The sequence below is a fragment of the Galeopterus variegatus genome, unplaced genomic scaffold, assembly GCF_000696425.1.
Source record: "Galeopterus variegatus unplaced genomic scaffold, G_variegatus-3.0.2 Scaffold1000, whole genome shotgun sequence".
Taxonomy (NCBI): domain Eukaryota; kingdom Metazoa; phylum Chordata; class Mammalia; order Dermoptera; family Cynocephalidae; genus Galeopterus; species Galeopterus variegatus.
Window position 1 is genome coordinate 423,689 of NW_007727111.1, and position 26,338 is coordinate 450,026.

Below are 26,338 nucleotides of genomic sequence, written 5' to 3' on the forward strand. Positions count from 1 at the left end.
ATGAATGGATTTTAAAAACTGTGTTATATATACACAGGAGAATACTATTAAGCTGTTTGATATCTTTTTTTTTTTTTTTTTTGTCTTTTGTCTTTTTTCCGTGTCCGGCAACAGATCACAACCCTCAGTGTTGCCCCCGTACCGGACCGGGGACCGGCAACGGGATCGCAAGCCTCGGTGTTGCTCCCGCGCCTCGCTCAGCCAGTGAGCGGGAGCCGGTCTGTATGTGGGATCCGAACCCTCGGACGGGAGCGACGCTGCGCTTCCCAAGCGGCGCACTATCCAGTGCGCCACCAGGCCGGCCCGTGTATGATATCTTATCAGAGCAACATGGACGGAACTGGAAACCATCATGTTAAGTGAAGTAAATCAGGCACAGAAAGATGAATACTGCATGATCTCACTCACATGTGGAATCTAAAAAAAAAAAGTTCTCATAGAAGTAAAACAATGGTTACCAGAGGCCAAGTAAGACAAAACTACACTGTCTACCCTAAGTGAATTATTGTGCAGTATATGCATGCTTTGAGACAACATACCCTACCTCACAATATGTACAAGTAAATGTTAAAATTAAAAAATAATGAAAAAATAGCAAAGTAGAAACTACTACAAAACAAAAAAGAAATTCTGAATAGTCATATAAGTGTTAGATAAATTAAATTGCTAATTAAAAACCTTACCACAGAGGTCTCCAAATCCAGGTAACTTTACCAATAAATTCTACCAAACACTTAAGGGAGAAATAATGCAATATTTAACAAACTCTTTCAGAGAATAATAAAGGAGGAAACAATTTCTGACTTTTTTTATGAGGCATCATAATCCTTATATGAAAAACTGACAAGCACATCGTAAGAAAGGAGATTAAAGCCCAATATTATTCATGAACATGGGAGCAAAATTCCTAAACATAGTATTAGCAAACCAAATCCAGTATTACATAAAAATTATAATACATTACAGCCATATTGAGTTCAGTTCAGGAGTTCAAGGTTGGTTTGACATCTGGATATCAACCACTGTAAACCACCACACTAACATAATAAAGGAGAAAAATATGATCATCTCCATAGTTGTATAAAAATTGGTTAATAAAACTTATCCATTTATAATTTTTAAAAAATTGTCTTAGCAAATATTAATAGAAAGAAACTTCTTTAATCAGATAAAAGTTATCCTGAAATGGAAGGGGAGCCTTTGGTGCTCATCTCTGGTATAGTCTTTTTTTTTATCATCATCTAACTCAGACCTGTTGAACCTTGCCCAAGTCTGAAAGGTGAAAGGAAGTGAGCTCTCTAAGTCATTAGATTTGTCTCACCTCACTCCCATAGATAAATCTACATGGAAGCCAAGTAATAATCAGAAGGTTGCTTTGTGAGAAGGCAAACAGAGGGGAATGAATAAGATGATCGTCATAGCTAATATCCTTTAATAAGAAACGTTGGTGTATACATAGATGAGAACACTCGTGTTCCTGACTAAGAAACAGTCCTGGAAACATTTCTGAACTCTGTGGAAACCATTTCCCTTCTATTAAAACATTGTTTCTTTAGGCTGAGTGTAATATAAATACTTGGGCTACAGCTTTACCCATGCTGATGCAGTCATTCTCTGTTTGCTGTTGGCTCTGTCTTCCAACTTTGGGTCTCTCAGAGAGCCAGACTGTTCATTTGTATGTATGTTTTGCATATCCTGTGACATTTTCCTGGAATGACCTCTCCATCCTTATATTACCTCTTTCATCCATTTGGCAAACTCCTATTTCTTCTTCTACAAACCAACTCAATTATCTTCCCTCTGTGAAGTCTTTCCTTCTTTGTGTTCTCATTGTATTTTGTCTATCTTCTGTAATAGTACTTATCACACTGTATGAGAATGTTTAGTTCCGTCTATTATATTTTGAATTTCTTAAAAGAAGCTTCTGTGTCTTTATATTTGTATTCCTAGTGTCTAAACTCAATTAAGGTTTATTAAATGAGAAGTGAATGAGTGAATGAATAAGCAAGTGAGTGACCGAATCCAACTCAGTAGGGCTCTGTCTTCTTATGACCACCGTTTGGGTTCTCTGCTCAGCCCTCACAACTTAAATTGAATTTGCAATTGCTTTTATAACGCTACTACAACCATGGGCGTTCAAAATACTGACTTCCCAGAAGCATGTCATAACCTTAATTTTTAATTTTGTCCTATTTCTGTTAAGTTACATGGAAGGGAAAAGGAGTAGTATGAGTTGAAAATTCTGAAAAATAACTTTAATTGGGTATGTAAAAGAGCCTTAAAAAAAAGCCAGTTTAAAATAAGATTCATCAAGGACCAAGATAGAGTATTAACGTATAATTAAGTTCAGTAGTTTAATACCAAAGTAAATAAGTGACAGCAGCATTGCTAGGAAAATGGAGAAACTAGTTCTTCCCACTGCTTCCCAACCCTTTTACTCGTTGCATGTGTAGAAAATGATATTATTTACTGCACACTGGGGTGAATAGATGAGGCTGTTTGCCACTGAAGGCCAGTGTCCCAGGGCCTCTGGCTGCCCTAGGCTCCACCTGGCTGTGCTGAAAGCTAAGGAGATCAATTTCTCAGTGCAGTCATACCCCTTTTGCAGCAGACTGGTGGGAAGTTCAACAAAGAGTAGCATGTACCTGCAAGGACTTATGGTCCTGGTCCTCAGCCACAAACCAGGAAGGTTCCAGAGAAAGAAAAAAAGACAGGTGCTATGTAAGTTTCAGAGCTAGAATTGTTTATGCCAGTGATTTCTGTACTCCAGATGCACACTGGAGTCACCTGAAAGCTTTCAAAACATAAAAACATAGCAATGCTCAGACGCTTAGTGCATTTAAACCAGAGTCTCTGTGGAGAGAAATATGGCGTCGTATCAATATTTTTATAAAACTCCTCCCAGATGATTCTAAAGAGTTCCAGAGTTAAAAAACCATGGATATAAGCAGTGACTGATGAGGAAAAGAATAGTAAGGGACCTAAATCCTGTGTCTTTTAAAAAAGTGCCTTAACTTACTACTTATGTTTAGTGGTTTCAACATAGAGAGTTTTTGTTCTTGTTGTAGAAAGGTGTAAGCCTGTCAATGGTTTGGATTTATCTCAAATTGTACCCTTATTCCTAGGAGGAAATAGCCTGTGGAGTTTTAATCTTGAACTTAATGTTCTTGAAGTGATGGCAAACATGACTGCTGAATTGGTCAGGAATGGTAACCATAGAGATTTTAAAACTGAGCCTTGAAGAGCAGATAGAATTTAAACATGCAGAAGAGGTGAAGTGTGGTGGGTAATTAGCATTCTAAATGGAGGAACAGCATAAGCACAGGTGAGGGAGAAGTAGAAGAAAATTCCAGAGAAGAAGAGTGCTACAGAGTCTGAGACAGGGGCCCTGTGACAAGTGGAGGGGTAGCTGGAGCCAGCCGTCCTGGAAGGGAGGGGACAGCAGTCCAAGGAGACAGTCTTTCCAAACACGTGTAGCAGTTGCGAATGCCCATGCCCAAGCTCCTTTGATCTCCAGTCCAAGGATTGTATGGAAGGCCTGATTACAGACATTTTTTTTTCTTTTTCTTTTCTTTTCTTTTTTTTTTTTTTTTGTCTTTTTTCTGTGTCCGGCAACGGATCGCAACCCTCAGTGTTGCCCCCGTACCGGACCGGGGACCGGCAACAGGATTGCAACCCTCGGTGCTGCTCCCGTGCCTCACTCAGCCAGTGAGCAGGAACCGGTCTGTATGTGGGATCCGAACCCTCGGGCAGGAGTGCCGCCGTGCTTCCCAAGCGGCGCACTATCCAGTGCGCCACCGGGCCGGCCCTTTCTTTTTCTTTTAAATTACATTTATTGAGCACTAACTACATCCCAGGCACCTTTCCTCAGCATTTCGTGTGTATTAACTAATTTTATCCTCACAACAACTCCATGAGGTATGTTCTATTATTATCCCTGTTTAACACATGAGGAAAGTGAAGCACAGTAGGATGACATTTTTTTTGTGATCTCTCTGTACTTAGTGACCTGTTTTTCCTTTATCATGACTCAGGGTTCCCAAGATATATTTACTAGACAGTGAATTATATAGTTAAAATTTACCATGTAGGGGTAGGGTAGAGATGGGTACTTGGAAATAATGTCAGATAGGGAACAGAGAGCTAAGGATTTTGAACTTTTTCTTCGCTGTAGGTATGAAGAATTTACTGAGACTTTTGAGCAGAGAGTGGCGTGATGAAAATGGTCAGTAAAGCTAGTCTGAAGAGATGGGCAGGATGGGGTGGGGGGTGGGGGGCATTAAGAGGTAAATGTGATACCAGCCGACCATTTAGGAAGCTCATGGAAATAGCCTAGGAGTGAAGAGATAGAAAGCTAGGTTAGGTGGTGGTGGTGGTAGCAGGCAGGGCACAGATGCAAGAGTCCTTCAGGAGTCATTATGAAGATCCTGGTGATGAGTGTGAGCTGTGGGGAGATCAGGAGGGCAAGCCTGATGAGGGAATGTGGTGAAAATTTATTTTTTGTTTTATTTTTATTTTAAAATTGTTCTTTATATATTTGTTTGTTTATTGGGAAGGTGGTGAATTAAACTTCAGCTTTTTTGAGTTTGCAGGATATTGAGTCATTCCAGCCCAGGATATGTTATTGTACTCATATTTGCTACACTGATTTTAGTTTCTTAGCTTTATTTTATATACATCCCTATTTTTGACATGGATAGCAATAATATTCTCTATATTTGAATTTCAGATTAATCCTTTCCCAGCTAAAAAAATATTTACTTATTATTCTAATAATTAATATTACTTTAAAAAATGTTATATATACTTATTAATATTATTATTTTTTTTGTAGGTTATCAGACCATGATGAAGAGGGCAAGACCAAGCAGGAGTGTATCATTTCTGACCCCTCCTTTTCCATGGTGACAGTTCAACGGGAAGATAGTGGAATAACTTGGGAGAGAAGTTCAAGCAGATCCTCCACTCCTTGGGCCTCAGAAGAAAGTCAGACTTCTGGTGTGTGTAGTCTGGAAGGGTCAACTGTGAATTCTCCTCCAGGAAATGTTTCCTTTATTGTGGATGAAGTTAAAAAAGTTCGGAAAAGAAATCATAAGTCAAAGCATGGTTCACCATCATTGCGTCGGAAAGGCCACAAAAAAAGAAATTCTCTTGAATCCCAAGATATTCCAGCAAACAAAAAAGACAGTCCTTTAATTTCAGAAAGCCAGGTACTAAACACCAAGAAAGAAAAGGCATCTCCTGGCATTTATGATAAAACAAGAAAAAAGAAGACTGCCTCAAATACACCTCTTATAACTGGGGCAATATACAAAGAACACAAGCCATTAGTGTTAAGGCCAGTTTACATAGGAACAGTACAGTATAAAATTAAGATGTTTAATTCGGTTAAAGAAGAATTAATTCCTCTACAATTTTATGGAACGTTGCCAAAGGGTTATGTAATTAAAGAAATACATTATAGGAAAGGGAAAGATGCATCCATTAGTTTAGAGCCTGATTTGGGCAATCGTGATTCTAACATAGTTTGCAAAACAGGCAACTTAGTAGCCCCAAGCATAGAAGTTAATAAAGAAAAAGAGCTTGCTTCATCCTGGAGAGGTGCACTCTCCAAAGGATCAAAGTCCCTGATCTCATTATTCAGTCATGAAGATCAAAAGAAAATTCACATTGATTCCCCCCTAACTGCCACATCTGCAACCAAGCGCACAGCTTCCTCTTATTCAAGTAATGACTCAGCCAAACAAGAAGTACAGCTCAGGCCTCCACAGTCAGGGCCACAAGAGCCAGACAATGAAGCAAGAACCCCTGAAATGGAGCCTTCCTCCCTCATGCCCGACACATCTGCAACTGTGTTCCTGGAAACTGCAAAGGAAGACTTTGAGCCCGATTCACAAGGAACCATAACTTCAGAGAATGACTATTCAATTTCATTATCTTTCGTTAATGAAGGAAAGAAGGAAGACATGTATTCTGCTGACCATTCCATTTCATTGGAGGCAGAGAAGGATGCTCTGGAGACAGCTTCACCAGGTCTGGCAGCATCTATCCAGGAAGGTTTTGGTCCAGACCAAGAACAGCTGGACCTGACGTCACTAGAAAAGGCAGAACCAGTCTCTGAACAACTGACCCCTCCTCATCCCATTGTCAAAGGAGAGAAGGAAGAAAACGTACCTGAGCCATCCATTTCTCTTTCTGAACCTGAAGTGTTAGAAGAACCAGAGAAAGAAGAAGTAGAAACTTCCCTGCCGATAGCTGCTACCCCAGAACTTGAAGATTCTAATTTAGTAGAAGAGATCATAGAACTTGATTACCCAGAAAGTCCACTAGTTTCCAAAAAGCTCTTCCCACCACATGTGTCCCCCGAAGTCGAGCACAAAGAAGAGGAGCCCAGTCTACCATTACTGACAATGACTAAACAAGTCGCTGTGCCTGAGGAAGAAGGAGAGGAAAATGAGTCTGTTTCTACTGATTCTGCTTTTGTATCAGAGTATTCAGTCCCACAGGATTTGAACTATGAACTGGAGAAAAGAGAAGCTGAGCTAGTTTCTCCATCCAATGTAAAAGCTACATCTGAACATGCAGTTTTGTCAGCAGAAGAGAATGAGGAGTTTGAGCCTTATTCTCCAGCCGCGGCCTCTGCGCCTGAACGCTCTCTCTCACCATCCGCAGCTGAGGGGACTTCTGAGTGCCAGTCCCCACTGTCTTCACCAGTTAAATCAGAACACATGGTCCTGTCGGGAGATGAGGCCTCAGAAAGTGGGTGTTACACACCAGATTCCACATCTGCTTCTGAATATTCAATTTCATCATATGCAACAAGAGAGTCATTGAAGAAAACAATTGACCGTAAGTCCGCATTAAAATCAAAAGGGGGTTCAGAGCACATGATTCTGTCAGACGAAGAGAAGGAGGACACTGGATTGTATTCCCCAGCTGTGGCCTCTGCATCTGAACGCTCTCTCTCACCATCCGCAGCTGAGAAGACGTCTGAGTGCCAGTCACTGCTGCCTTCTACTGCTACATCAGAACCTGTGGTCCTATCAGAAGGAGGGGACTTAGAAAGTGAGCATGTCACACCTGATTCAAACTTGACTTCCAAACATGCAGTGCCACCAAATGCAACACAGGAAACCGAAAAGAAAATAAGTGATGGTGTCATGTCCCAGCTCAAATCAAAAGCCATTTCTGATGACATAACTCTGTCAGAAGAAGAAAAGAAAGACGCTGGATTGTATTCCCCAGCTGTGGCCTCTGCATCTGAACGCTCTCTCTCACCATCCGCAGCTGAGAAGACGTCTGAGTGCCAGTCACTGCTGCCTTCTACTGCTACATCAGAACCCGTGGTCCTATCAGAAGGAGACGACCTGGGAAGTGAGCATGTCACACCCGATTCAAACTTGACTTCCAAACATGCAGTGCCACCAAATGCAACACAGGAAACCGAAAAGAAAATAAGTGACGACGTCATATCCTGGCTCAAATCAAAAGCCATTTCTGATGACATAACTCTGTCAGAAGAAGAAAAGAAAGACGCTGGATTGTATTCCCCAGCTGTGGCCTCTGCATCTGAACGCTCTCACTCACCATCCACAGCTGAGAAGACGTCTGAGTGCCAGTCACTGCTGCCTTCTACTGCTACATCAGAACCCGTGGTCCTATCAGAAGGAGACGACCTGGGAAGTGAGCATGTCACACCCGATTCAAACTTGACTTCCAAACATGCAGTTCCACCAAATACAACACAGGAAACCGAAAAGAAAATAATTGATGATGTGGTGTCCCAATTCAAATCAAAAGCCATTTCTGAGGACATAATTCTGTCAGAAGAAGAGAAGGAAGACACTGGATTGTATTCCCCAGCTGTGGCCTCTGCATCTGAACGCTCTCTCTCACCATCTGCAGCTGAGGGGACTTCTGAGTGCCAGTCACTGCTGCCTTCTACTGCTACATCAGAACCCGTGGTCCTATCAGAAGGAGACGACCTGGGAAGTGAGCATGTCACACCAGATTCAAACTTGACTTCCAAACATACAGTTCCACCAAATGCAACACAGGAAACCGAAAAGAAAATAAGTGATGATGTCATATCCCAGCTCAAATCAAAAGCCATTTCTGATGACATAACTCTGTCAGAAGAAGAAAAGAAAGACGCTGGATTGTATTCCCCAGCTGTGGCCTCTGCATCTGAACGCTCTCTCTCACCATCCACAGCTGAGAAGACGTCTGAGTGCCAGTCACTGCTGCCTTCTACTGCTACATCAGAACCCGTGGTCCTATCAGAAGGAGACGACCTGGGAAGTGAGCATGTCACACCCGATTCAAACTTGACTTCCAAACATGCAGTTCCACCAAATGCAACACAGGAATCCCCAAAGAAAATAAGTGATGATGTGTTGTCCCAATTCAAATCAAAAGCTATTTCTGAGGACATAATTCTGTCAGAAGAAGAGAAGGAAGACACTGGATTGTATTCCCCAGATGTGGCCTCTGTGTCTGTACACTCTTTTCCACCATACTCAACTGAGGTGACTTGTGAATGGCAGGTCCCAACACTTTCGGCTACCCCATCTGAATGTGCAGTCCTATCAGAAGAAGAGACAGTACAAATGGAGCGGTACACACCCTCTTCCACGTCTGCGTCTGAATTTTCGGCACCACCATATGCAACACCAGAGTCACAGGAGGAAGAAACTATCCACAGGTCGCCTCTAAATCTAAAACGTGCCTCCTCACCCATGAATTTTTCAGAAGAAGGACAAGAAGACATGGGACCTTTTTCTCCAGATTCTGCATTTGTGTCAGAATTCTCATTTTCACCCTATGTAACTCAGGAAGCACAGAAAAGAGAATTTGAGTGTGATTCTCCAATATGTTTAACATCACCATCTGAACATACTATTTTGTCAGATGAAGACACTGAAGAAGCTGAACTTTTTTCTCCTGACTCAGCATCACAAGTTTCAATCCCCCTGTACGAAATTCCAGAAACAGAGAAACGTGAAATTGAGCCTGATTCGATATTAACTGCAATGTCTGCTTCAGGATATTCCTGCTTTTCAGAAGCAGATGAGGAAGAAATTGGACCAACAGCTTCTACACCTGTACCTGAGTATTTTGATTCATCACAGAAGCAAAAAGCTGAACCATTCCCTTTGGTATCTGCACCTGAAGACTTGAGTGTGCCACTTTCAACAAATAAAGTAGAGAAAGCAGAAATTAAGCCAGATGCTCAAACAACCTCAGTATCCGTATCTGAATATCTCATTCTGGCACAGAAGCAGAAATCTCAAGCATCCTTCGAACCTGAGTCTGAAGACTTGATTCCACCATATTTAACAAGTGAATTGGAGAAAGGAGAAATTAAAACTAGTTCATCAGTAGTTGCAACACCTTCTTCTTTACCTGTTTTGCCTGCATCTCAGTATTCAGTTTCACCTGATTCAGTCTATGCAATTAAGAAAGAACAGGAACCCAAAGCTACACTCATTGTAAAAGCTGCAAATAAACAGATGGCTTTGTCAAAAGTCAGAAAAGAAGAAGCTGTACCTGATTCTCAAGAAGCTATAGCACATGAAACACAGGATCAAAAAATGGAGCCTCAGCCTCCAAATGTTCCAGGGTCTGGGATGAAATATGACATGACAGATGAGTCAAAGAAGGATGTCAAACCCAATTTAGCTCCAACTGGGACTTCTGAACTAGAGCAGAGAATGTTGTCAAAGAATGATCCTGAAGTAATAAAACTGTATTCACCTCTAAAGGAAACATCTTTATCTGGACCTGAGGTTTTACCAGCAGTGAAAATGGAAGTGAAACATGATTCTAAAATAAGAAGTACACCTACAGTGTTTCATTCACCTTCATCAGGATTGGAAATGGAAGTTGAGCATGGTCCACCTGCACCAGCATTTCCAGCTTTTTCAGAAGAAATGAAGAAAGAAATTGAACCCAGTTCTTCAGCAACCACAACAGCTGTAACTAAGCTTGATTCAAACTTAACCAAGAAAGAAGAAATCCCAACAGATTCATCTCTTGTCACCCCTGTAGAACGTCCAGTCTTAACAAAAGTAAGAAAGGGTGAATTAGGAAATGGCTTGCCACCACCAGAAACATCTATAGATGAGCATTTAGTTCTTAAAGAAGAAGAAAGGGTAGCAGTTAAAGGTGCTTCTCCCATTGAAACTCCTTCATCCAAACACCTAGCTTGGTCAGAAGCAGAGAAGGAAATTGAATTTGATTCACCTCCAAGTGCACCCTCCCTATCAGAGCATTCTATTTTGTCAGAGGTGGAAACCAAAGAAGTTAAACCTGGACTGCTGATAACCAAACCTTCATCTTTGCATTCAGATGTATCTGAGGGAGCAAGGGTAGAAGAGGAATGTGGTTTTTCATTTTCTACCATCTTCGACCCCGAACATTTGATTTTAACACAGAAAAAGAACGTGGTTTCCACCTCAGAGCTATTAGAGCCTGAAGATGTGCTTTCGCTCAACCTAGGTGGTGAGATAAAGAAAGAAGAAACTGAACTTCCTACATCACAAAATGTGCCACCTCCACCCAAACATATAGTTCCAAAAGGCAAATATGAGGAAGTAGCAAATTCTTCTCTCAAATTGGAAAATTTACCATCAAAAGATTTAGCCCCCACATTATTGATCCTCAGTGACAATAAAAACAGACAGGCAATGGAGACATCTTCTACAGCTCAGGGAGATTTCCTGGCAGAAAAACAAGATCTTGCTCTGGCCGAGCTCTCCTTGGAGCCTCCGAAGACAGACAAACCACACCAACTATCAGAATTACCAAATGCTGGGTCAGAATTCGCTAGCAGTTTAGGTAGACAAAGTGGATCCATAAGTACAAAGCAAGTGACATCTCCCATAACTGAAACAGGGGATTCTGTTCTAGAAAATGGCCTAGCTGAGTTTAGGAACAGAGAAGGAAAAGAAGAAAACAGGGAACTTCATGCATCTACTACAGTGTCTGCAATTTCAGAGGTTTCATCATGCCTTAGGGAGGAACCTCAGAATGAAGAAATTAAACCTTTGTCTCCAGAGGTAGTTAGCCCAGGGTCAAAAGAGGCATCTACCTTGCTAGTCAAAGGAGACAGCCCAGAAGAACTTCAGCTATATACTTTTTCTTCAAAAGGATTATCAGATGAGTTGAACTATCCAGCCGACTTTAAAAAAGGGGAAAGACAAGAAATAGGCCCACTACCACCAGCAAGAAATTTGAAGGCACAAGTCATGGGAGATATTGTGACTAAACTGAATGAAGAAATAGACCAACCAAACTCATCCCATGTACTCCAGAGTATAATAGAACCATCAAAGATCACTTCTTCTGACCTTGTAGAACAGATGAAGCCTAAATATGCACTTCATTCAGATCAAGCTGTGAAAATACCTGATGTAAGCACTTCTTTTGCAGAGAAACAAGATCTGGGTATTAAACAATTTTCATTTATGAAAGAGAATTTGCCTTTGGAGCAATCAAAATCATTTTTGACCACTGAACCTGCAGACGATAAAGAAACAAAAATGAGAGAGCCCCTTATTTCTTCAAAGGATGAAAATTGGATGCTGAAAAAGCCAGAAAATTTGGCCAGTCAACATGAAGAAAGAATACTAGGATATGTGCAGCTGGATTCCTCTGGCAGCAATGATCTGCTGCCAGGGCAGCTCAAGGCTCTGTCAGGTAGGGACCATACATATAAAATCAGAAAGGAGGTCCCGCCACGTTCTGTTGAAGAATCCCATTTGTCCTTACAAGAACCAGGATCTACTCTAGATACCTCCAGTGGTAATGCAGAGATCTTATCAACTGAAACTCACTCTTCTGAAGAAATAAAGCTGGCCCAAGAACCGAAGTCTTTAGTTCCAGCTGATGTAGAGAGAAACATAGCAGAGGGGAAGCAGATCCATTCCTTCATGGAAGGTGAAAGCTTGATATTGGAGAAAGCAAACATAGAATTTTCTAGGCCTTGCAAAGAAGATAGCCAGGAAGAAATCAAACTACCTCCTGAAAGGATCCTCCAGAAACCAGTATCTGGCTCGTCAGTGGAACAGGTGAAGTCAGAAACTATCCCATCTCCTGTCAAAGCAGCCCCTTTCCTGGAAGAAGGTGTGGAACCTGAACTGGACAATGAAAAAGAAGCACATAGGAGCACACCTCCTTTACCTGGAGAGAAGCCATTAGAAGAATCAAAAATGGTTCCACCAAAGGTTGTAGATGATGCTAATGAGGGAGGGAAACCAGCACCTGAAGTGAAAATACCCACACGAAAAGAATCCCTCTCCTCAGTCCAAGCAAATGAAGAACCTCAGCCCCCAGAGGCACAAGAGCTGCCTGAGCAGCCAAAGGTGGTTGAGCCAGGCCTTTCTGTGGGAAAGAAAGGAATTTCAGCTTTCAAATCATGGATGTCTAGTTTGTTTTTTGGATCAAGTGCTTCAGATAACAAAGTTGCTGAAAAAGATTTAGAAACTCAGACAAGTCTACCGGTAGAAAAAGCAGTGACTGTAATAGAGCCTAAAGGTACAATACCCGCTGCTTTTAATGCAACTGAGAAACCAGCTGATCATTCATTACCAGGGGTAAAACTTCAAACTGCTGATGAATCCAAAGGTACTTTCGTTAAATCTGGTGAAAGCCAAGACTTTAAAGAAAAACCCAAATTTTTATCAAATGTAGAAATTTTACAACAGCCAAAATTCGGCTCTGAGATGTCTAGTGAAGATTATGGGAAGAAAGAAATCTCAAACTATTCAGAGGAAATGGACACAAACTCAGTAGTTACTTCTGCTGATGGTGAGGAACATCTTGGAATTCAACCTTATTCTCCCATGGGTGAGAAATTAGTTAAAGAAGAGGCCAAAAATGTTGTTCCTGTTCATGTTACTGATAGTAAAAGAGTCCAGAAGCCAGCAATCTCTCATCCATCTACTTGGAATATTTCTATTCTTAAGAAAGAGTCAAGAAGTGATCAAAAAGAAAAATCACTCTTTTCATTTGATGCAGTAGATAAGGTGCCACAACAGCCAACATCAGCCTCATCCGACTTCACAAGTAAAAATATCACAAAGGAATCAGAGAAGCCAGAAGCAATGATATTGCCAGTACACGAATCAAAAGGCAGTTTAATTGATCTTGGTGAAGACAGACTAAAGAAAGAAATGCCAAAACCTACTTCCTTAAAAATTTCTGAAGAGGAAATAAAACTCTGGTCTGTTAGCCCAACTGAAGAGAAAGATAACTTGGAAAACAGATCATATACCTTGGCAGAAAAGAAGGTGCTGGCAGAAAAACAAGAAACTGTGGCCTCGTTAGAGTTTAGAGATAATAATGAAATAGGGAAGGCACAAATTACACACGGATCTAGACCTGTTAAACTGGAAGACTCAAAAGCAGCTGCTGTGCTGCAGCAAGTCTATCAACATGAAGACCACAATGAAAAACCCAAAACTATTTCTGGTTCTGAGGAGGAGAAAGGAAAAGAAAAAGAAGAGCAGGCACAAGTGTTTTTAGAAGGAAAGAAGCGGCAGGAAAGTCAGCCTTATTCTGTGAATGTGCCCAGGTCTATGCCTGAAGAATCTGTCTCTTTAGATCATTCTTTGGGTGAAATGCAACTATTTTCACTAGTTAAAACTACATCCATTATTGAAAAATCAGAAGGCATGCTCTCAGAGGCTCACCCAGAAATCAGGGAAACAAAGGCAGTAGGAATCGAGCCACATTCATTAGAAGAAAGTAAAGTTTTGCTGGAGAAAACCAAGACTTTCCTTCCAGTGGATCTTCCTTACCGTGATGCAATAGATAACAATTCTTTAGCTCAGGAAGGAAATCTGGTATTAGGAAAGGCAGGCAGGGATGTGGTGGGTCACGATGAAGGAAAGGGACAGTTCACAGTGTCAGAACCATCTAAAGGTGGTTCAACAGATATTACAAAAGAAAGTACGAAGCAAGGATCTCTATCTAAAGAATCTGAAAGGACTTTAGATCGTCCTTTTAATGAAACGAAGAGCTTAGACACACCACCATATTTGCTGTCATCTGTAAAACCTCACATTCTTGCTTCAGGGTCTTCTCCAGAAATTGATACAGTGAAGGAACAAGAAATGCCATGGTCAGAATTGACTGCAGACAGGCATACAGTCCACACTATCCAAACATCTAAAGATCACACATCTGATATGCCTAAGCAATCTGTTCCTGTTTCAAAGCACCACTTGGAGGCTGTGGAAGATGCCCATGTAAACGAACCATTCTCTTCAGCACAAAGCAACTATGCTCAATTTATAACTAATGCATCAACAATCAATGCTGATAAAATGATTTCTGCTAAAGAAATGTCTGAGGAGCCTGAGGATACATATGCAAAAGATGAAGAATTCACAGTGACTAGTAAGCCAGCTGGACTTTCAGAAGATCAGAAGAGTGCCTTCAGTATCATTTCCGAAGGCTGTGAGATATTGAATATTCACGCTCCTGCCTTTATTTCTTCAGTTGATCAGGAAGAATGTGAACAAATGCAAGATAAGTTAGAATATTTGGAAGAAAAGGCCTCATTTAAATCCATACAACTCCATGATGATAGCAAGGCAGTTGCTTGCTGTGAAACATTAAAGAGCAAGTTAGAAGATTCTGATGAAAAAGTTACATCATTGAAAGAAAATGAACAAAAGGAAACGTATAAAACAGAAGAGGAGATAGCCACAGATTCAGAAACTAGTGATTTAGCTTTTATGCAGCCCACAATTCCCAGCGAAGAGGATTATTTTGAAAAATATACTTTGGTTGATTATAACATCTCCCCAGACCCAGAAAAACAGAAAGCTCCTCAGAAGTTAAACGCTGAAGAGAAACTCTCAAAGGAAGTTACTGAAGAAACTATCTCTTTCCCAGAAAGTTCAGAGGAAAGTGCCCTAGAACATGAATATGACTTGGTGAAATTAGATGAAAGTTTTTATGGATCAGAAAAGGACCACAGCCAATTATGTCATCCAGAGATCTCAAAGTCTTCAGTTATCCAAAAATCAGCTGACATGAATGCTTCAAAGGGCGTAAATAGAGATGTGGACTCAAAGTCACCTGGGATGCCTTTATTTGATGAAGAGGACGGAGTTTTGTCAAGAACCCAAATATTTCCTACCACTGCCAATGCTGTTAATCCAGAACTTCTGGAGGAGCCACCTGCACTTGCATATTTATATAAGGATCTGTATGAAGAAGCAGTTGGAGAGAAAAAGGAAGGGGAGACAGCTTCTGAAGGTGACAGTGTGAATTCTGAGGCATCATTTCCAAGCAGAAATTCTGACACCGATGATGGAACAGGAGTATATTTTGAGAAGTACATACTCAGAGATGACATTCTCCATGACACATCTGTAACTCAGAAGGACCAAGGCCAAGGTCTAGAAGAAAAACCAGTTGGTAAGGATGATTCATACCAACTGATAGTTGCAGAAGGAGAAATTTGGGGTAGGTTTGGAACTATTTTTGGGGAGAAGTGTCTGGAAGAAGAGGAGGAAGCTGTTTACAGGGAAGGAGAATCAGCAGGCCATGTGGAGACCTTTGATAATGCAGCGATGCAGAGGAAAGCACCCATCACTGAGGAAGTCACAGTGGTTACCCAGAAGATAAGCTATGCAGTTCCATTTACAGACACCCATCACGTCCTGGAGAGTGTAGATGAAATGAGCAGTCAGGGTGATGAAGCAGCAAATGCAAGTCCAGAGGTCAATCTGAATGTCCCAGTGCAAGTGTCTTTCCCAGAGGAAGACTTTGCATCTGGTGCAACTTACATGCAAGAAGCACCACAAGAAGAACCTAAACTGCTGGTCCCACATGAGCCAAGTGAAGAGAGGCTCCGCAATAGCCCTGTTCAAGATGAGTATGAATTTGCTGAATCCCTGAATTATGAAGTGGTTAGTCAAGACATTTTATCAGAAGAACTGTATTCAGAATCGACGCCTGAAGATGTATTATCTCAAGGAAAGGAATCCTTGGAACACATCAGTAAAAATGAATTTGTGAGTGAGGTGGAACAAAATATGTCTGCTGAACAGAAAGAGTTGGGCAGAGAGAGGACAGAACAAGACCAATTATCATCAGAGATAGTAACTGAAAAGGCACAAAAGGAACTGAAAAAGCCCCAGATTGACACATATTGCTATACCTGCAAAAGCCCAATTTCTGCTATTGACAAGGTGTTTGACACTCACAAAGATCATGAGGTTTCAACACTCGACACTGCTATAAGTGCTGTAAAGGTAAGTAGATTTTAAAGTGTACAAATAATAATACATATACATTAAATTTGCCTTCACATTTCCTCAATTTTAAAAATGACCAATATTTGGTACATTCATCTTTAAGCAGAATAATTAGTCTGAAAGCAAACTAAGAATATTTCTCCAGGAGTTTAGTTAAAATCAGTTTGACAAACATTTATTGGAGATACACTACATGCCAGGAATTTTTCTAGGTTCTGGGGATACTACGATAAATAACACAGGGTCACTGCCTTTGACAGGCTTGTCATTTTATGACATAACACTTAACATTATCAAAAACACCATATAACTTGAAATTTAAAAAATATACCTTTGAGCTTAAAACACAACTTATTTTCTATCATCTACAATATCATCCTTTAAAAATATGTATATATATATTACACCGAACAATTTTATTGTAAGTTTCATATAAAAACTCAAGACAGGAAGACATTTTAAATTCCAATTTTCTTCATATTTCCCTTTTATTTATAAAACTTATGTTGGAAATGGAAAACCTTTGCACTCTTTCTGGCTAGGAAATAGGACCCCATTGTTTCAGATAAAAAGTTAGTCACAACACATATCCTATGTATGTCATTGTGAATACTCTACTTCTCCAGAGATGCTATTGGAAATCAGCATTTAGACTTTGGGATGCCCTGTTTACCTTTCAATAGCCTTCAAACTGGTCTCCCCATTCTCATCTCTTCAATCCGTTCCCCAAACAGCAGCAGGAGTGATCTTAACATTAGCAAATTACAAAAAACAAACAAACAAACAAACAAACAAACAAAGCACTTACTCTGTGCCAGGTATTGTGTTAAATTCTTTATATACAGAATATGTTTTATTCCTCATAATAACCCTGTCACTGTCATCAATTTGCAGGTAATGAAGCAGGCTCAGAGAGTTTCAGTTATTTGTCCAAGGTCATGGAAGGCAGAACTGGAATTGCTACCCAGGTCTGTCTGATGCCAGAGCTCACGTTCTTGACTGTATATCCATATTGTTTGGCTCAGTGACTTGCTAATGGTAGCAATTTTCATATGATCATTCAATTAGGTCACTGTTAAATAACTGTTGGACTCATTTTGATTCAATGGAATAACATATTAGAATCTTGGCATTTTTTCCTACCAAATTAATCCCTCTCAACTTGTCTGATATTGGTCCAATTTCTCCAGGGTTGAATTTTGTTGAAACGTTACCTATTAAAATTTGAGGGTAGGGGATGGGGCCACTTTTGTGAAATCTCAGACATCAGATGCATTAGCTCCAGTGAAGTGTGCCCCATTCTATGGTGACACTTGGTTTTGTTAACTAACAAATATCGGCCACTGTCAGCAGAAACAAGACTGGATTTTTTTGGCCTTCTTCATTATGCTTTGTTTATCTCTATGAGTTTTAGAAGTTAAGAAATAATTGTCTAAATATTGTCCATTTAAAACAAATTTCAAAAGAGGAAAGATATGTCTCCTGCCTTAAGGTTTTTTTTTTTTTTTCTTCTCCTTGATCTTCTCTAAACACTATGAGAAGGAAAAAGTGGAAACCCAGTTGACTAAAGCCAGGCAGGCTTGTTTCATTTCATTAAGTCAACTGTGAAGATTAAGAGTTGGTTGGTAATTTTTAAAAATAAAAATTAATTGAAAAAAGTTGTAAGAAGAATTCTCTAGCATCTTATGGGTAGGCATTTGTGCCTATTCAGGAACTGATGGCCGCATTTACAGATTACTCAAGAACTACTGTCTCCTCCGTACTCCATCCCCATTGTGGTGCTTATCTTTTGTCATTTATTTTCTTCCTTCACTCACTCCCTTTTTTCTCAATGTTTGTTGGCTTCCTATTCTGTATCAGGAACTGTGCTAATCATTGGGGGTGAAAAAACAAAAGAAAGGTGGACTTGTTGATCTCCCAAATCAGTATGGGGTTGTGGGAGCACAATGTTCTGGGAAACTAACCTTTTGGAAGTGGGATGGTGGGGTGGGAAGGGGAGGGTTTAGGGAAAGTGTCTCTAAAAGGTAAAACTTGGGAGAGACTTCAGTGAGCTAGAGCTCTTCTAGCAGTCAAGGGCAGGGAGAACATTCCAGAGATAGGGAATACCACAGGAAAAGACATGCAGAAAGAGTGCAGGGAAAAGGTGCACTTGTGTGACAAGCCTGGGGGACTGTGGAGAATGGGTAGGAGCCCTGGAGGGAAGTAGAGGCTGGACCCTGAAAAGGCTTCCATCAGCTTCTCCATCATTCTGTGGATAGGGAATCAGATGGTGAAGCTCTGTTATTCTGTTTTGTTATTTATTCAGTTTAGTGGAATAGACTACCACTAGGTTTATAACTGTGACTAAAGTGGGTACCATCCTCCCCTTCACCGTGCATATTTTCTACTTGCTTGTCACCACTTGAGTGTTTTGGCCTTTTGAGAGTCATCAGTACTTTTAGGTCCCTTTAGTGGACAGTGTCTATGATTTGGTATGCTAGACTTCTGGCCTGCTGGCACTCTGATCACCTTCTCAGTGTCAGGTCTTCCTGGCACACCTGAGGCCACTGGGGCAAATGTGAAGAAACTACTCAGGTAAATTTGACCAGCTTAGCAAAAAGGCTGGTGACTCAGATTGTATAAAAATTGAGGCCTTACTAAGGAGAAAGCATTCAAGTACACAGTTCATTAAAACAAGTATATTTTGAGCTCACCAGTTTACCAAGCAGACCTTTCTTCTGCATGAGAAGATAAACGGTCATTCTACAGTTGCTTTGGGTCTTCACTCACAAACCTCCTAATTGTTTATCATACAGAATTATTTACAGTTGATTTAGATGAAGCAGTAAAGAAAATTTAAAGATTGATTTGTTAGTGAATATGGTATAAAAATGATCGAACAAACACGCTAAATTTATAAGGAAATTGGAGCCCACTGCTTGAAGTTCTTTTCCCAAGTGTCATATACTAAGTATATCTTAATTCTTTTCTTCAGGTTCAATTAGCAGAATTTCTAGAAAATTTACAAGAAAAGTCCTTGAGGATTGAGGCCTTTGTTAGTGAGATAGAATCCTTTTTTAATACCATTGAGGTAAGTTAACATATCTCTTTTACTTTAACCTGGTTTGTTCACAGTATCATAAGTAAATGATTCTGAGCTAAACGAATCTGAATTCGAGTTTGTGTGTGCATGTGTGTTTGCCACTGCTGGTTTTGTTCCTTTCAAAGTGGGAGTCCTTAGAGTCTTTCCTTTGTGTGTAATTGGTGAGACACTTTCTGCCTAAAGATAAAAGATTTGCCCTTAAAAACAGACACATTTATTGGGCACTTACAGTAATAGGGCAAGTACTTTACACGTTTAACCTAATTTCGTCCTTATAATAACCATATGAGATAGGTGTTATTATTATTGTTTCCATTTTACAGATAAGAGACTGAGGCTTAGAGTTAAGTGCATTGCTCCACTTTTCTCCCTCTCATTGGGTTAGCTCTGTGGAAATGCTCTAAGTCACTTCCCAGTGTCCCATGCCCAGGGTCAATGAGTGCTTCTCATGGTACGACTGTCTTCGATGAGTTCATGCTCTCCTAGCTGCTGGCTCCTGCCCCTTTCACAGTGAAGGGTGTGGGTAGCAATGCTCCATCCTTATACAGAGGTGGCTCAAGTACCCTCAACCAACCAGGAGTGACGAGGGCCCAAGGCCACTGCAGAAGGCTGCTGCACAGTTCCACTGCTACTAGCAAAACTCCACATCCTGGTTTGCTTGCGAGAGGTCTGCTTAACTCCTGTTGTCGATCAGTTAACACCTGCTAACTATTTGAAGTGTCCCCTCCCCCCCTCCCCCAAGTATCTCTTTTAGACAGTAAATTGTGTGATCACCTTATTATTAACCCTGCCATTGATAGTAGCCAGGCATCCGGATATGTCCACATGGGCGATAAAGTTTCTCCCTCTGTGGTAGAAGCTGTCCCCTCACTGGAGACCATTTGGGACTGTGGCACCCTGTTCAACATCCTAGCTGCTCCCTCCCTCACACTGTGATCTTAATGGAGTGCTGGAAATGGCACTTACCCCTCTCCACTACCTGAAGGCCAGGGATCCTTACTCACTATGGTGCCATTTTCAAGTTTTATTGTGTGGGTAGCATGCAGGTGGGCAAGACTTTTATACAAATACCTTATTATTATTGTTTTCATATTTCAGAGGCTAAAACTTTCTCGATGATATTCTTCCAGTGAATCCCTATGACAAAGCTAATTATGGCAAAGGGGGATGGTAGTTGGAAATTTAGACTGTGCACTTAATGTCTGATTCTCTTATCAGGATGGCAGAGGTCAATACTTCATAAGCTGGTGTTTGTCTTAAAAAAAAAAACAGGCATGCACTTCATGTTTCATTCAGAAGTATTCCCTGTCCCCTCCCTCCACCCCAGGAAAACTGTAGCAAAAAAGAGAAAAGTCTAGAAGAACAGAATGAGGAAATGATGAAGAAGCTTCTGGCACAGTATGATGAGAAAGCCCAGAGCTTTGAGGAAGTGAAGAAAAAGAAGATGGAGTTCCTGCATGACCAGATGGTCCACTTTCTGCAGAGCATGGACACTGCCAAGGACACTCTGGAGACCATCGTGAGGGAAGCAGAGGAGCTTGACGAGACCGTTTTCCTGACAGTAAGCGCTGAGTAAAACAGCCCCAACATGTTGTGCCTGCTCTGGCATGACTACCTGTAAAACTTCATCTTTTAATATTCCTTACGATCATTTATATCTCTGTGTGGAGTTTCTATAATTCATCCGGGCATGCCTGATGCCTATACAAAACGCCCAGCAAATCCTCAAAGCATCATACCCAGATCCAGCTGAAAGATCTGTGGAGTCAGGCCACAGCATCATCATTCCCTTCTGTCACGCTGGACTGGCCACCTTCTAAGAGGGAGAGAAAGCAGGCTTAAAACCTTATTCATGCCACACTTTCCCTCCAAGGCCAGCCCTGTCTTCTGGTGCCCAGCATCCTCGTGCTGGCCCCTGGGCCCGTCCTCGCCACTCCCCAATCTGAACTGACCTCTCAAATGGACCGTTCCCTCTGAGCCTCACTGAGTGGCTGAGAGGAACGTTTTGTTATGCAAACGGTGACATACTGTGGTACCTCTCTCAGGTAATATGTTGGGGTTTTTACAAGGAACTTCCTGGGGATAGGATTCCTTAACTCAAGCAAGTAACTTGTAGACAGGGAGATTACCTTGGGAGCTCCTTAAATTGCTCTGCAGAGGCAGCGCTTTGCTCTCCACGTTTCCCTAGCACCTTCAGTGAGATGCTCGTTCTCCATAGAACCAGGATTAACCAGAAGCAATGGAGATGTTTCCCTGAGGGCAGACCCAGGTCTAATTGTCAAATGGGGGAAAGAGCCATTTTATGATTGCATGGGGGCCTCCCTGTCAAAGTTCCCCATCCTCCCAGCCTTCTAGTAAACTCTGCAGTTAGAGCAAGGCAAAATGGGGCATGTTAGGCTTTTGGTTTGTCTCTTGGGACACCTCTAGCCAGGGTAAGTTTGAGTGAAGTGGACATGGCCATCCTTAAGGGAGAACTAAACTCATTAGGTTGCTTTATTTGAAGCCTTAATATTCTTAAGTTAGGCACCTTTTGTGAAGTATAACATTAATAAAGTGCTTTGTGTTCCCTGAGAACCTTATCTTTGATAACAATAATACAGTCACTTGCTGCATAATGACATTTTGGTTAACAATGGGCTGCGTATATGATGGTTGTTCCATGAAATTATAATGGACATACCATATAGCCTAGGTGTGTAGTGTCTGTGCCATCTAGGTTTGTGTCAGTACACTCTATGATGTTCACACAACAACAAAATCGCCTAAGGACACATTTCTCAGAATGTATTCCCTAGCCCCGTCTTTAAGCAATGTGTGACTGTATTCCCTTCTCTCTAGAGGAACAAATTAAAAAAAAAAAAAAAGCATATTTTTCTGCTTATAAATGTAATATATATCCCTTTTAGAAAAATTAGAAAATACAGAAAAGCACAGAGACGGTAAAGCTCAGAGATAACTACTGATTACACTTTTGATATATATCTCACGTTGAACAGATTTAAATCATTTTTCTTGCTTCAGAGAATTCTATCCTAGAGCTAAGCCATTTGTTAGTGAATAGAGAGAAGCAGAGCATAAGCAACTCATTACTGGTCTTGCTGATCATAGACAGCAGAGCCGAACTGCAAACTAAAGCCTCTCCCTTCCCAATGCAGACCCTTCTCCTCTTCTAGGCACTGATTTCCTTGCTGTCCAGGCTGAAACCACCAGAGAAACCGCCTCAGGGAAGCTGAGGGGTGATGATTTTTGAACATGGGTAATCTAATGCTCTTGGTTGGTTTTTCTTTTTGTTGTTAACTAGTCTCTCTCTCTCTCTCCCCTGCCTTTTGTCCCCCCCCCCCCAAGTCATTCGAGGAAATCAATGAAAGGTATACAAAACATGGCACAATGTAGTGGCGACTGAGAATAGCATGACTGGATGCTTTATTTTTAATATTTTGATGCTTTATAGAAAATGAGCTGCCAATTAAAAAATACATTTAGTGAGCTACTGGATTTTCACTTTTAGACACAGTGCTTTTAAAAACTAAATGACAGCTTTGAAAGAAAATTGCATGTGCTTTAGTTAAATAACAATTCATAATGTAGATTTTTAACTGCTTCCTTGAGATGTATTCTGTATTTTCAGCCTAATCTAGACCATCTTTTCTGTCACTGCATATAGAACATTTTGTAGATACTTAGACTTATTGGTTAAATATGAGTATTTGAAAGAATCATTCATATCTGCCTTGAGTAATTTTATGACTTATGTTCTCTTAATGGGATGTTTTCTCATTTTCTCTTCAAAAGGCATGCATTTATCTTCTCTCTCTGCTCAGCTAACCTAAATGAATCTTCCTCTTTTGGTTTTTCTTGTTGTTGTTTTTAACATACAGTCTAAAAGAATACTTCATTCTTTCAAAAGGTAAAACACATGGGCCGGCCCGGTGGCGCACTGGATAAGTGCGCCGCTTGGGAAGTGCGGCAGCGCTCCCGCCCGAGGGTTCGGATCCCACATACAGACTGGTTCCCGCTCAGCCACTGAGCGAGGCGCGGGAGCAACGCCGAGGGTTGCAATCCCGTTGCCGGTCCCCGGTCCGGTACGGGGGCAACACTGAGGGTTGCGATCCGATGCCGGACACGAAAAAAGACAAAAGACAAAAAAAAAAAAAAAGGTAAAACACTCAACAAGAAATTAGAAAATTCTTTTCTATAAAAATATATAACATGATGTTTATCTTTTTGAGCATCTGATATTAAAATTCTCATACTGATCTGATTCCCTTTCCTTTCTTTTTTGCCCCAGTAGCAAGACCTGAGGTCTTTCCTGCTGGTTGAGCCTAATGTTTTATCATTTTAATGTAATTTTAAATGTAAATGACTAAACTGTAAATATTATCTTCAGTTTACTTCCATGCCAGTTCAAGTTGTAAAACAGCGTAAAGTAAAATCAGAAATTTCTATCTGTAATGTATTAAAATATAGAAAATGGATTTGGATTCAAAAACTTATTTTTAAAAAAATAATCAAACCCCACAGATGAATCCTATTTACCTATAAAAAATTCTATTCAACAGAATATTGCCAGTAAGTTTTATTAAAATAATTTGTATATTAATATTAGCATTAATCAATAAGGGTTTTATACCAATGACTCTATTATAAATAGAATTACCAAGGAAGCTTTAAAAAATGCTGATGCCTGACTATTATCTCCAGAGATTCTGGTTTAGTTGGTAGGGGTGTGATCAGGGCATTTTTAAAGCTTCCTAGGTGATTCCAACGCACGGCCACAGTTGAAAAACAATGTGTTTTCTGGTTTATAACAATGTGTCCTCTGGCCCAGTGGTTTCCCAAACTGGCTGTATCTGAATCACCTGTGCAATTTGTTTAAGACCTAGGGCCCCACCCCAGATTCACTACATCAGAATTTCCCGGGTGAGACTAGGCTTCTGCAGGTTACCAATTCCCACAGGTGAGTCGGAGACACATCAATCAGGTCTGGAAACTGACACCCAGGCCTTGCTCCCAGTTTTCTTTATTTCAAAATGATTTTGTATGTTTTTTTTAATATTGAAATTACAAGTTTGAGTGTCAAATTTAAAAACAAAACAGCACACATTATTCAGATGGTTATACACTGTTTGAATTCCTCATTTTCTCTTTCATTTTAAAAAAATGATTGACATTTATTTTTATCCAAAAAGTATATGGATTTATAGTACCATTGCATATATACTGGGCAGTATAGATATGTATTTGCTTATTTATATTTCATCCATTCATGGAAGATATTGATTGGTAAGAAGATTTGTAAATGAAAACTTGTAAATGCTTTTACCTTAAAAAATGTGATAGAACATTTTTACATTTCTAAAACATTAGAATATTGCTAATATGAACTAACATCCATTTAATACTGAATATTGTTTCCTTGGTTTTGTGCTTAAATTTGTTCATCTGTGTGTCATTTTAATTAATTTCTATTTCATTGTCTAACTGACAATGAATTAATCTTTGCTAAAGCTGCATGTCACCTAAAGGAGAGTATGCTTGGGATAATCATTATTTTTCTGTAAAGAAAAAAGACAAAAAAATTCTAGGATTTGCTGAAGAAATAGGAGCAGTTAAAGAAAGCCCTGTTAAACTTATGCATGTACACACGCACACACGCACACACACACACACGCACGCACACACACGATGAAGCTTGATTCCCTCACTAAAAAACCTTTCATGTTCTCAAGACAACTTTTGCCTCAAAGTCTCAATGTTATTGGTGTTCCTTTCCATAAGAAGTGCTAATTATCTAGTTTATTTTACCTTGCAGCTTTTTCTCCCCTCCTTCACATTATATCTCTAAAGGCAGAGCTTATATATTAAATGATTTTTTTCTCAACACTAAAAATGCTTAAATTAAGGAATGCTGTCAAGCATATTTAGACTCAACATTTGCATATCTTGAAAAACACATTTCCTTAGAAAATGCTGTTCTGTTAAGGGGATGCATTCTTTTTTTTTTTTTTTTCCATTTTGCTCTTTTGTGTTATAATAATGAAAAGGAAAGACAGTTACAACCATTGTAGAACACACTTATCACAAGATGTCTACTTCCCCTTTTATATGCTGATGTTAGCATTGAACAGGTCAGTGCATAAGGGAAAACTCAAACATTTTACTTGTGGTATCTACAACCACAGCTTTTGTGCTACAAGATGTCCTGCATTTGTTCAGTGAAAGGTATTGAGAAGGCTTAGTGTGTGTATTGGTCACTATTTTTGTTAATTCTGAGTCTCATTTCCACCCTCTGCATCCCCAAAGCCTTAGTTTAGGCTCGTGTTGTCTTCCATCACCTAGGTCTTGGGGGGTCCCCCCGACTGATCTCACTGCCTCTCTCACTTACTTTCTCTGACCCTTCCTCAGAATCTTGCCAGGGTATTCATCTGCACCTCCCCTGTGTAAACAATTCTGTGGCTCTCCCTGCCTTAAAGGATAAAACTGAAACTCTTGGTGGGTATGAAAGGTTCTTCACAATCAACCCACAAACCACTTTTCTATTTCATTTCTAACTATCTCTGTTTCCAGCTCCCAAGGTTCCCCGGTGCCCTCTGGCCCTCAGTTGAGTCTTAGTTGTTCACATTTACGTGCCTTTGTTCACACGGTTCTACCCACACCACCCTTACTCCCCTTTCTGCCTAGGAAATACCTACTCACTCTTTAAGACCCAGTCCACACGGCGCCTCCTCTCTGACGCCCCTGCTAGAACCATCTTCCCTAAATGAAGCGATAGTGAATTTTATTGTTTCTGACAGTAGTAAGCATAGAAGGCACTCTTTAAATATTTCAGTTATATTTTATAGTCTTTTTTCCCTCATACTGACAAAAATCCACCATCTCTGAGGTCCTGATAGCCTCACCCAAATGAAACCATTGGCTTCTTATTCATTCAAAATGTATTAAATGTATGCTATGTGCCAAGTAATACATTACAGTACAGCAG

General features: G+C 40.4%; 1 protein-coding gene across 1 annotated transcript in view; it reads left to right on the top strand.

Annotated features, from left to right (window-relative positions):
- CMYA5 (cardiomyopathy associated 5) overlaps window positions 1-26,338 on the top strand; it is a gene marked incomplete at its 3' end in the record, with an annotated part of 74,535 nt that overhangs the window by 38,198 nt on the left and 9,999 nt on the right. The window contains exons 2-6 of the mRNA XM_008574152.1: window positions 4,835-6,894; window positions 8,134-16,271; window positions 19,249-19,344; window positions 20,684-20,917; window positions 22,702-22,724. Coding sequence (XP_008572374.1) covers window positions 4,835-6,894; window positions 8,134-16,271; window positions 19,249-19,344; window positions 20,684-20,917; window positions 22,702-22,724 — 10,551 coding nt within the window. The remainder of the gene's footprint in view (window positions 1-4,834; window positions 6,895-8,133; window positions 16,272-19,248; window positions 19,345-20,683; window positions 20,918-22,701; window positions 22,725-26,338) is intronic.